Source organism: Mobula birostris, chromosome 14, assembly GCF_030028105.1.
Source record: "Mobula birostris isolate sMobBir1 chromosome 14, sMobBir1.hap1, whole genome shotgun sequence".
NCBI classification, from domain to species: Eukaryota; Metazoa; Chordata; class Chondrichthyes; order Myliobatiformes; family Myliobatidae; genus Mobula; species Mobula birostris.
In genome coordinates, this window is record NC_092383.1 from 18,795,866 (window position 1) to 18,808,182 (window position 12,317).

The 12,317-nt window shown below is 40.0% G+C and overlaps 1 protein-coding gene across 1 annotated transcript in view; it reads right to left on the reverse strand.

Moving 5' to 3' along the window:
* The window catches only part of ubap1lb (ubiquitin associated protein 1-like b), a 45,488-nt gene that overhangs the window by 14,640 nt on the left and 18,531 nt on the right, over window positions 1-12,317 (reverse strand). Inside the window, exons 5-6 of the mRNA XM_072277704.1 lie at window positions 7,326-7,535; window positions 2,754-2,855 (exon numbers count right to left, since the gene is read on the reverse strand). Coding sequence (XP_072133805.1) covers window positions 2,754-2,855; window positions 7,326-7,535 — 312 coding nt within the window. The remainder of the gene's footprint in view (window positions 1-2,753; window positions 2,856-7,325; window positions 7,536-12,317) is intronic.

Here is a 12,317-nt window from a genome sequence, read left to right on the forward strand (position 1 = left end):
CGCCAATGGCTTTTGGGACTGCTAGGTAAAGGAAGCCATTGAAATAAAACTAGAGGAAAAGAATTTTAACAAAGATGAAGGTTTTGCTCTAAGTAAGAACAGGACTTCAATTGTAAACAAGGTGGGAGAGCAGAAACCTGATGGGATGAGGACTAACCAATCAGGATGGACAGTCTATGGGAGTGTAAACACCACCGGAGCAGACTTAACCAGGCATCATCCCTGAAGATGGCAGAGTTTGCCATTAAGCATTAGTTATAATCGATACCTGTATCTGGCTTGCAACCCAAAAAGAGTTTAGTTAACATTGATGAATCTTTATTCATAGTCCATAAAATAAGAAAAGAATTTCATTATACATTCAAATGTTAATGTTAACAGAACCTAATTTAAAGGTTAGAGTGAGCATTTAAATTCGATAGAACAGAGTAGCAGGACAATTAACAAGATGTTTGTGGGAGATGGGAACAGAGGTAAAGACCAAGCTACAAATGACAATTTTTTTTTATATAAAACCCAGTCCAAGCAGGGTTATCTCTTGGTAAAATACAAGCATCGAAGTTCAGTTTTTTCTATTCTCAGACCAATGTCTGTTCTGCTTTTGAAAGGTAGATCCAGTTCAATTTAAGTGCCTCTACCAACTGAGAATGACAATAGGAATAAAAGGTATAACTTGAAACAACCTGACTAAGCTTGCTGCCCCTTTCCTCTTGTCTGCAATCTCTCAAGCACCAGAAATGCTCTCTGCAGGTAAGACAATTAAATCTTCTCACTAGCCTCCACATTCAACAGACAATTCTCTTCAACTTCTGTGGCTTTAATTTGCTCTGATGAAAAGACTTTCCATGCTATTGCTTCTGAAAAGTCTTCCTCCTTCCTGAAGCATGATTTCCCTTCTACCATTGTTAATAAAGCTTCCGACTTCCCGTGCCTCTGTTCTCACCAGTTCTCCTCCGGGCAGAATAAGGTTACAGTATCCCAGTACTTACCGACCACCCTACTTCAGCGGATCATTCTTTGTAACGTTCTTCATCTTCAAAGAGATGACCTTCTTCCCCTCTCATTCTCTTTCAGCATTTCAGTGGGACCTTTCCCTTCATGACATCCTGGCTCTCACCAAACACCCCTCTTCATCCCTTCTGATAGCGCATTCCCTTGCACAGACACTGCAACACCTGCCTTTTCACCTCTCCCCACCATCCAAGGACTTAAACTGTCCTTCCAGGTGAAGTAGAGATTCACTTGCCCTTTGTCCACCTAGTGCACTGTAGCTGGTATTCACAATGTGGTCTCCTCTGCACTAGAGAAACCAAACCCGGCTTGAGAGGTCACTTTGCCGGGCACCAGAGTTCGTCGGCTGGCTAGTTCTCTTGCACTGCACTCACATCCCCACATCCTTTCGTCCACATTCTCACTCTCTAACATCGAGCAGATTAGCAGTTCAGTGTATCAGTGACAGAGTGACAGTGGGGTGTGTGTGGTTAGGTGGCAATACTCATACTTCTGGATTGGATTGTAGCTTCAGACTGCCCTTCAGTGTAGCTGTTCCCAACCTAGGCTCTGGCAGAGTGGAAAGTGGGCACCACAGCCTGTAGGGATATCTTTCATAATGTTGAGTTAGTTTAATGTAAAACATTAAAATACATGTTTACTAACTTAAAATAAATATATTCCGTATGTCAGCTGCTCTAGCTTGGGGAATGACTGGGTTACTACATGAGGAGTGTTTGATAGCTTTAGCCTGTACTCCCTGGAGCTTAGAAAGATTTAGAGTTTAAGAGTTTCAAATATTGAAAGGTTTAGATAGAGTGGACATGGAGAGAGTTTCCCAATAGTATAAGAGTCTAGGACCAGAGGGCACAGACTCTGAATACAAGGACATCCCTTTAGAACAGAGATGAGGGGGAATTTCTTTAGTCAGAGGGTGATGAATCTGTGACATTCATTGCCACAGATGGCTGTGGAATACAAGTCTTTGGATATATTTAAAGCAGAGGTCGATTGGTTCTTGATTAATAAGGGCATCAAATGTTTCAGAGAGAAGGTACGAGATTGAAATCAGAAGGGAATTAAGTCAGTCACAATGGAAAGGCGGAGCAGACTCAATGGGCCAAATGGCCTAATTCTGTTCCTATATCAAATGGTCATATGGTAGTATTAATAGCTATCCCCAGGACAGCCCCATCTCCTTAAAAGGACAAATCCACAACATCATCAGGTGCTTGTTGCAGGGAGGTGAGCATGTTTTAAAAATGGTGTTTTCATTTAAAAATTGGGAATTCACTCCTCTGGTTGTGACATCGTGTGGATAATCCAACATCGAACGTTGTATTCCAGAAGGATATAAATGATTCCATGGCATTATTTGGCACTGGTATCAGCATTAGTTTATTCTTCTGCAGCTCTGGCAACATTCTTCCTTCAGCTAATCCCACCAGAAGCAGATTGATCCACCATTCATACATCCGCCTTTAAGAACAATGCTTTGTGAAAATGGGCCACAGGCTTTTGCAGTACAACAGCTACCATTACAGAGGTAATCTGTTGCTACTAACTAATTACAGTTGTCTTTGAGGACTGGGGAGTATCAAATAAATGGAAGTTATTTCTAATGAAAGTTGGCATTCCTTAATTTAGAATATTCAACCTTGGTAAAAATGCTGATAAACTTCATTTTCAAAAATGATTTATTTTGGCTAGGGTGAGTAAGGAAAAATTGCTGTTAAACTGCAAAACATTAAAGATCCTCAGACCTTTTCCTCAGAATTCTGAAAAATCTCCATAGCTTCTTCAACAAGTCTCTCCTTATAGCCCTCCTTACAGAGACGGTCCCACACACTCAGATACTTGAGGATCTGGCAAGAAATCACCGGACAATTAAGTAATGAAAAGATTTTTAAAAAAACAATCCAACCATCTTTATTCATGTCAGTATGAACATCAGCCAACAGTGACATTATAAACAATAATGGTTATTAATATTGAACTACATCAGAGTAACTGTCAGAAACAATGTGTCACGGAATCAGTCTTGTAACTACTTCAAAGGTTAATTCTGGATTATAAGGAAGTAGTTGGAAGAAAAACAACTTCACATTAAGCTAAATTACCAAAATCACTTTATCTGAGTATTACTTTCATTTAATCATACCTGCAATATTTCACATATGAATTTTAAATATTGTTTTACGATTAATTTACATACAAACAGTATGTTGCACATCCACATAGACATCTAGTTTACATACATATATTGCATATCCAGATTAACAGTATTTATAAAATAAAATAGTTATAAAACACATAACACTGTCTAGCTTTGAGATTACTTCAGCTTAATTCTGGAATGCAATGAAATGTTGGAAGAGTTTGTGAGACCAAATCTCACATGGCTTCTATTTTATTAGCTATAGTCGGGGCTTGATTAAAGATTTACATTTCAGAGTTATCAAGATCCCACAAGGCCTGCCCTAAATGTTTAAAAAATAGTAAGAAACACTAAATTCACATTTAATCCATATAATAGATATACAGTGTACAAAGCAAGGCTGCAGAGATTTCTTTCACTCAGAATGTCAATGTTACCAATTGTGCAATTTAGTTCTTCAGCACGGTGAGTGTTACTCCCCTTACAATGAATAGAACCATTGTTAATTCAGAGGTACGAATGAGAGATTCTGCAGACACAGAGCAACACACAAAATACTGGAGAAACTCAGCAGTTCAGGGAGCATCGATGGAAGGGAATAGACAGTCGATGTTTTGAGCCAGAGCGACACACAAATGCTGGGAGAACTCAGCAGTTCAGGGAGCATCTATAGGGGAGAACGAACAACTGGCGTTTTGGGCTGAAACCCTTCATCAGGATTCAATTGATGCTGCCTGACTTGCTGAGTTCCTCCAGTATTTTGTGTGTTAATTCAGAGCCATAATGGTTACTCTTTGTCCAACAATATGCCCTTCTGCTTAATCAGCAGGGCAAGACTTAGTCATTGTCTGAATGCAGACTACTTGTGTGACTGGCGTGAATCCCTCCTTATCCAGTAGTGTAAACATTATCGATTACACTGGCATAGTCGGTTTGGATGAGCTAGGTGGAAGGATCTGTTCCAACACTGTCTAACTCTATGACTGAATAACTGACAGAACAGATGTATGACCTCTGAACTTCCTCGTAGGTTATACAATTCTGCTTATTTTCAAAATCAATATAAATCAGAAAACAATTCAATAGCCCCTCGAGAATCACTGAAACCTGCTCAGATACAGAAAATACAAGTTTGGAAAGTTGTGACGGCTTATCAATAGAACACGTTCTTTACTTTCAAAACATTTCTAAAGTTGGACGTTAAAAAGGTACAAGAAACATAGATGGAGCCAAAATAAGAAAAAAGTTTTCCAGCTCAGTTTCCCTCATTAGATTTACTGTGGAATTAGTCTAACAGCAACAAAGTGGTTCCAGCTGAAGTGATTATGCTCAGGGTATTTTAATGCAGAATGATAAAAGTTTCCACGCCGTGCCAGAATTTAACCCCCAGACAACGATGAGACTAACAGCTCTAACCGTTCTGTAGTGTCGCAGCACAGAAACAGGCCCTTCAGCCCAAGTCGTCCAAGCTGACCGAAGTGCCTGTCGAAGCTCATTCTACCTACCCGTGTTTGGCTGGCATCCTTTGAAATCTTTCTTATCGACGTATCAATCCACTGATCAAGATCAGGCAACCAGAGTTGGGTACATAGTAGGGGGTTCATGGGATGAGGGGCTGGTGCAGAAAACTGACACAGAGGTAACCGAGCAGCCAGGACGATGGTGAATGATAGACTAGGCACAAGGGCCCAAAGGCCTACTCCTATTCATATTTCTTACATCCTTAAAATTGTACTTTGCTCTCTGTGACATAATGATGATGAAAAGCTGAGCAAAAATGTTACCTCATTCTCTGGCTTACCATTTAACAGGACTGAACTGTGTAATGTACATCTCTTTGTTCACAGATACGAACTGAACTGCCTCCACAAAGGGTTTGTCCACAGCCTCCATCAGTGGAGGCAACAAAGTGCCAGAAAGTAAGGTGGACCTTGGAACCAATTACGGGATGTGGGGAGGGCAGATGGGGAAAGTAGGGAGAAGGGACTGAGTGGGAGGAGTGTGTGGTAATGGTGTAGGGCAAACAAGCTCCCTGAGACAAGAAATGAATTTTTTCCCATTTGAAGGTTCACCCTTTTGATATTTTTGATTGTTAACTGAGATCTCAGCAAGGATTTGGACAGTCTAAGGAAATAAAGGTGTGGTTTGTTCACCACTTAAAGTAAGTATTACCCCCTTAAGTATAGCACCTAATAGCTAACGTGAATGCAAGAGAAGCTTCGAATATCAAAATAGACACCATCCATGATCTCCTAAGATCCCAAGAAATGTGAGCCAATAGAATTCAAAGCTGAATTGAAGGGGGAGCCAATCAGGAGTGAGGCGAATGGACAGGGGGTGAGGTGGGGGGTGCTATATAAACACGAGCACTCCCAGAGAGAAACACCAACAACTGCACACTGAGGATGTCATCCCGAATGGTGATGAAATCTGAGCAAGCTGATTGCCAAGCTCGGCAAACACCGCAACATCAGGAGCTTTGAATGCTTTAATTTCTATTTTTATTTTGGTTTGCTTCAATAATAGTTCCACACTATCAAATTGCCAACCCATGTCTACAACCAGAATTCCTTTTACAGTAATTGGTTCAAAAGAAAAAGAGCTTATTAATTCAAAACATTTTAACATGGCCCTTGGAATTTGTGCACCTTAAAATAATTCGTGGTGTTGCCATTTACAAACTAAATATATTGCCAGCAAATATTTATAGAGTACTGCTTGTCCTTCAAATTGAAACTTGCACTTCAAACTGCTAAAAAAATGAAAGTCAAGAAGTGATTGTTCAGAATTGGCTCAAGTTACATTGAATTCCTGGATGCCTCGATTTTTGATGCTGGACTGATTGTTTCCATTGAACTCTGGGTGTAGAGAGAAAGGGAAGGTAAAAGTGTTCCTTACATTGTTTACAAATCAAAATACTGCAGATGCTGGAAATCTGAAATAAAAACAAAATGTGCTGGAAACACACAGCAGGTCAGGCAGCGTCTGTGGATGATGTACAGTGCAGTTAACACTTCAGATCCAGGATCCGTCATCAGGACATGGTTCTGCTCTTACATTCAGCGAGATAGAGAATGGTGGATGTGTGGAACGCCCACCTGGGCTGGTGGTAGAGCAGATACATTAGGGGCATTTAAGAAACTTTTAGACAAGCACACGGATAATAGGAGGGTTATGGAGGAGGGAAGGATTAAATTGATCTTGGAGTAGGTTAAAAGCTCGGTCCAACATCATGGGCCGAGGGGCTTTGTACTGTGCTGCAATGGTCTATGTTCTATGATAGGACTGTTATTGGTGCTGCTGGCTGAGACACCCTACGTTCTGTTTCAATCGTCAGGAATGGAAGGCTCTGGATATCAACCGCATCATTTCCTCCATTATCCAGGAGCATAGGCTGGCTTACAATGGCTCTAAGTCACTGGTTCCTTTCTCCAGAATCAGGTCCATTCTGTCTCCAGTTAAGTAGGTTGGTCCAACCCTGACTTTCCCTTCTATGGTCACTGATGGTCAACCACTGTGTTTCCTTTGGCAGAACAGAGGTTTCCAGTTAAATGCTGGCACCAACAATTTCACTTCTTTATCTGAGTACCATGAACTGTCAGAGACCAATGCTCCCCTTGTTCAAGATGGTGCTGGAACATGGTGACTCTGTGTGGAGCTTGAGAGTGAACAATGAAATATTCCACACAACCCATGAACATTACTACACTATTTTTGTTCTTCTTTGCACAACTTATTTAATTTTTTAATATACATATTTCTTATTGTAATTTATAGTATATTTTATGTATTGCGCTGCATTGCCGCTGCAAAACAATAAATTTCACGATACATGTCAATGATAATATACCTGATTCTGATTCTCCTCTGCAGCCGGTCACCAGGAAGTAATATCTTGCCAAGGTCCTGGCCCAGTCATTTTCACCTTGGTCCTGACCTGTCCTGCTGTAACATTGGGGATCCCCAAAACCATCAATTATCTCTGGTAACTCAGTCCTCCAACAATTGGTCCATTTTGTGGTTGGTCTGAATTTCTTTTGTTGCTTGTATGGTGCACATTTAGATGGCAATTTTTAAAAAAGTCTTATAAATAATGAAGATCAATGTGGTGCTGTAATATTATTGAATATGCCTCACCATGCCTTCCCCTGCAAGCACTAACTGTTATATCACATACCTGTTCTGTGCTGCTTTGTCCAACGTTCTGGATAGCCCATATCACTCTGGTTATTGGATAACCTTGCCTCATAGCTGTATGAATCAGGTCTTGTTCTTTTTGACTGAGCGCCAATAGCAGATCAGCAGTCGAGTCTGGGAGAGGCTTGCGAGAACTCAAAGGTCTCGGAGTTTTCGGGGGCGCTGGAAGGCAGGAATTGTTTCTAAGCAGCTGTGAAAGAACAAAGAAACATTTGGAATACGTAAAACTATGGAAGCAAGCAGTTGCCATTCGGTACACCGGACAAATTAACTCTCGGATCCATAAAGTAATTTAGTTTGTTTTCTCATCCAGAGAAGGTGTTGTTTTCCTGATTCTGATTTATATTGAGTGCTTCTGTATAACCTCACACAAAAGTGCAAGAACACTTATTTTTAATTTTGTGTAATCTATGCTATCATTATGACACCAACTTACAGCTTCTTCTTGCTGAGACATATAACATTTTCAAATGTGATGAGTAGTCACCTAACTGAAAATTACACCAAGTGTGGTTTGGCCTAATTCGATATATTTTATTAAAACACAGGGAAAAGCTTAATTGTGGTCAAATGAATATTTAGTACATTTAATTTTTTCCTAGTTTTTGTACCTTTTTGCAACGTTCTTTAAAGCACATTATAGAACCGTTGTTTGTTATTCCTTTCTGCATCTTGTGGCGCACTGGGTGGCAAACTTGCCATTTCTTTAGCATTGTGTCTGTTTTTTATCAGGCTGAGTTGCTAGCTCAACACCCAACCCAGCACGAGACGGATGGAAAGCGCGCAAGGAGCTGGTTTCAAAACCAGGACCACTCGCCTCGAAGTCTGGTCAGATGCCATTACACCACCAGCCGGCCTACACTACAGAATAGATAATTAACATTTGATTTAAAAAATCAATTCTAATAAAGTTAGAAGTTACCTCAGTGGAGAAAGGATTTCATAACCTCTTCTGCATGCCAGAGATAGCAGGAAGAAATCTATGTGCTGTCATCTTTGTTTAACAGAAGATATTCATGTTTCATATCATCTCCTACTTTGAATGACGGGACTTGTCAAAGATGATTTGGCAACTTGCCCCTATTGAGCAGCTTGAGTGCCACAGATTTATTGATAAAGTAGACGTGAGGCCATTTTGCTATTGGTTCAGTGAAGAGCGGTTTTACCCACTGGAGACTTAATTATGAAATAATCAGGACAATTACTATTGGATGGGGCTTTTAATATCTTCCACAGTTAATGAAGTCTTAAAATGGTAATTTGTAAAAGCTCTTTGAATTTGGATTGAATTGTTCCACATAATTAGAATATTGCTGAGTTTAAAAGGAAAAGAATTTTACAATTGATTTATTGGAAATTATTATTTTAATTAACTGTATTTGTGATATAAACATTATACAAAATGGAACAGCATAATAATTATAAACACAAGAGATTCTGTAGATGCTGGAAATCCAGAGTAACACACACACACGATGCTGGAGGAACTTAGTAGGTCAAGGTAATGATAAAGGGCTGAAGAAGGAATCTGATAGGAGAGGAGGTTGGATCATGGGAGAAAGGGAATGAGGAGGGGCACCAGAGGGTGATGACAGGCTCTTCGTACAGCTCACAGCTTCTTACTTCATCCCCTCTCCTTCTCCTCACAACTTGGCTTCACCATCTGGCTTGCACTCCTTCCCCTCCAACACTCCCCCTCACCAATCTTTTTATTCTGGATTCTTCACCCTTCCTTTCCAGTCCTGATTAATGGTCTTGACCCAAAACGTCAACTGTTTATTATTCTTTAACAGATGCTGCCTGACCTGCTGAGTTCCTTCAGAATTTTGGGTATGTTACACAATAATTTGTGGCATTAAGATTGCGGGTGTAGCAGGGATGTAAAATAATTTATGTATTACTAAGGACTTTTGTCTTATGACTTTTGGGATTAGGGTACACTCATCGTGACTTACATCTCTCTCTCCCTCTCTGAGGCTCACCACTAAAAGACCATTTCAAAGCTATACTCTCGAATTAGACTAATTATCTAACTGGGCCTAACTTTGAAACATTGGTGTCTACACTGCTCATTTTCAAATGATTGCTCTGGCATCTACAGTTATCAACCCTCCAGCAATTAATGAGTAGAGTGTGCAGTAATGTGGGTGAAAGGGCCCTTTGCTTTACTAGCTCAGCCTCTCCACCACAAATGGTTTAAAGCAATGTGATGGAGGATGATATTAAGCAAGTTGATTATTTCGTTGTTGAGACAGTCGTTTGGGTCTGCTCAATTCACACAAAGCGAATTGGTGACACTACACTCCAAGAATGTTCTCACAGCTGCTCTGAAAATGATCAGTAAGAAAGAGATGAGAATTGCCCAGGGCAATCTTGCTGCTGTTTTCTTTGCAGCTCTATAAGGAAGTAGTCAGTCTGGCCTTGGCTTTTCCAAGGGCAAGATTATCATCTTATCTTTGAAGACTGCTGGGCATATAGTCCCATATGGCAAACCCGAAGTCTAGATTTTAAAATAATAACAGTGCAACACAGTTTATTTAACAGCCTGTCCAAGGGAATATGATTTTTATTTGACTTCAATCTAGTCAAGTATTTTCAGTGTCTAATTATTTATCTTGCTGTAGCAACAGCTGAAGCAAAAAAAAACACACAACCGCAGAAGTACACAGATGAAAAGGTGATGTTATTGGAAACGCAACCCAGATGAGATTTTACAACTGATGTTCAACTGGATAGAATGAAATATCAAGATGCCTGGAATGACTGTGACACAGAACATGAAATATTACGAATGCAAATCAGAAGCAAATGAGAGTAAAAAAGCATTTTATAAACAATTTCCCATGTGTTTTCCATGCATTTTTCCAATGTTTTCCATTTCAAAGCTCAAAGTACAAAGTAAATGTATCATCAAGGTATGTATATGTCACCATAATTTTCTTGTGGGCATTTACAGTAGAACAATGGAAAACTACACACAAATGAAAATTTACAAACAACCAATCTACAAAAGAAGACAAGCTGTGCAAATACAGAAATGTAAAAAAAAATGAAAAAATACAGAGAACATGAGTTGTAGAGCCCTTGAAAGTGAGTCCATAGGTTGAGAATCAGTTCGGTATTGAGGTGAGTGAAGCTATCCATGCTGGTTCAAAAGCCTGTTGGTTGAAGCATAATCAAGGGAAAGTCTGCAAATGCTGGAAATCAAAGCAACACACACAAAATGCTGAAGGAACTCAGTAGGCCAGGCAGCATCTATGGAAAAGAGTTTACAGTCGACATTTCGGATTGAGGCCCTTCATCTGTTTGAAGCGCAATAACTGTTCCTGTATCTGGTGGTGTAGGACCCAAGGTTCCTGTACCTCCTTCCCAATGGCAGCAATAGGAAGAGAGCGTGGCCTGGATGGTGGGGGTCCCTGATGACGGATGCTGCTTTCTTGTGGCAGTGCTCTTTGCAGGTGTGCTCGGTGATGGGGAGGGCTTTTCCTATGATGGACAAGGCTGCTTCCAGTACTTTTTATAGGCTTCTCTGTAGATTTTATGACTTAAGAATAACTCTTTGCATTTTTTGTTAATTGACAGGAACTTTCACCAACTACAGAGGAGAGCTGAAAAGGCGATGTTGTTCATTAACACCCTGAAGTTGTCTGAACTATTACATAGTTCAAGTAAATCAACATCATTGCCAATCTTGGACAAGATTTGTTTACAAAATTTATTTCTAACTTACTAACTAATTTGTTGTTTAAGAATGAGTGAACAATGCATCTAAATTCATGATAAGGATATCATTATTTCTTATGAGAAAACTGCTTTTGATATTGAATTTATCATAACCATTTTATGATATGTTAACTAAACATAACAGAATTGAAGCAGGTTGAAAAATAAGTGATAATTAACAGATTTAATAGGTAATATTATGTTGTACAGTTCACTAGAGTGGCAAAGGTATCCTGCTTTCTCTTCACATTTCCCTTTATATTAGCCCAATATTTTGTTCACATCATCAAAGGAAGTGCCAGGCAAATATGCTTTCTGAAAGAAGGCTTGAAAGAGAAGAATTGGAAGAGAGTAAGTTGACAGGTTTCTCAGAGATCTATCATTGGGACAATGGGCAGAACTGCCTCCCTCCTATACTGTATGAACTGTATCCAGTGAAGCAAAGGTTTGTGGACATCTGTAGTCTTAGACTGATTCCTCCAGTGGCCCAACACACAAAGTTCCAGAGGAATTCAACGCGACAGGCAGCATCTGTGGAGGAAAACTGAGTGGAGACCCTGTTTTAAGTCTCTACTGCTTTCTGGGGTAGAGGCTAAAGACTTACAGAATAAGACTGGATTCTGGGCCATTCCTAGCATTAAACTTTGAGTTTTATTGGGCTGTAATTCTAATCTAGAGTGCACGCAGTATCAGAATCAGGTTTAATATCATTCGCATGTGTCATGAAATTTGTTGTTTTGGTGGCAGCAGTGCAAAATAATAAAAATAAAAATTACAATAAGTATATATAAAAGATATATAGTGCAAAAAGAAAGGAAAAAATACTGAGGTAGTGTTCATGGGTTCAATGTCTATTTAGAAATCTGATGGCAGAGGGGAAGAAGCTGTTCCTGAAACATTAAGCTTGTGCCTTTAGCCTTCTGATAGATACTGCCTTATGAGGCATCCTCTTTTGAAGGTGTCCGGGACGCTGGGGAGGCATGTGCTGATGATGGAGCTGGCTGAGTTTATGTCCCTCTGCAGCCTTTTCCAATCCTTTTGCAGCCTTTTCCCATCCTCCATACCAGATGACAATGCAACCACAACCAGTCAGAATGCTCTCCATAGTACATCTGTGGAAACTTGCAAGTGACTTTGGTGACATACCAGTTCTCCTCAAACTCCTAATGAAACATAGCCACTGGTGTGCCTTCTTTGTAACTGCATCAGTATGATGGGCCCAGGATAGATCAGAGGTGTTGACAGATGG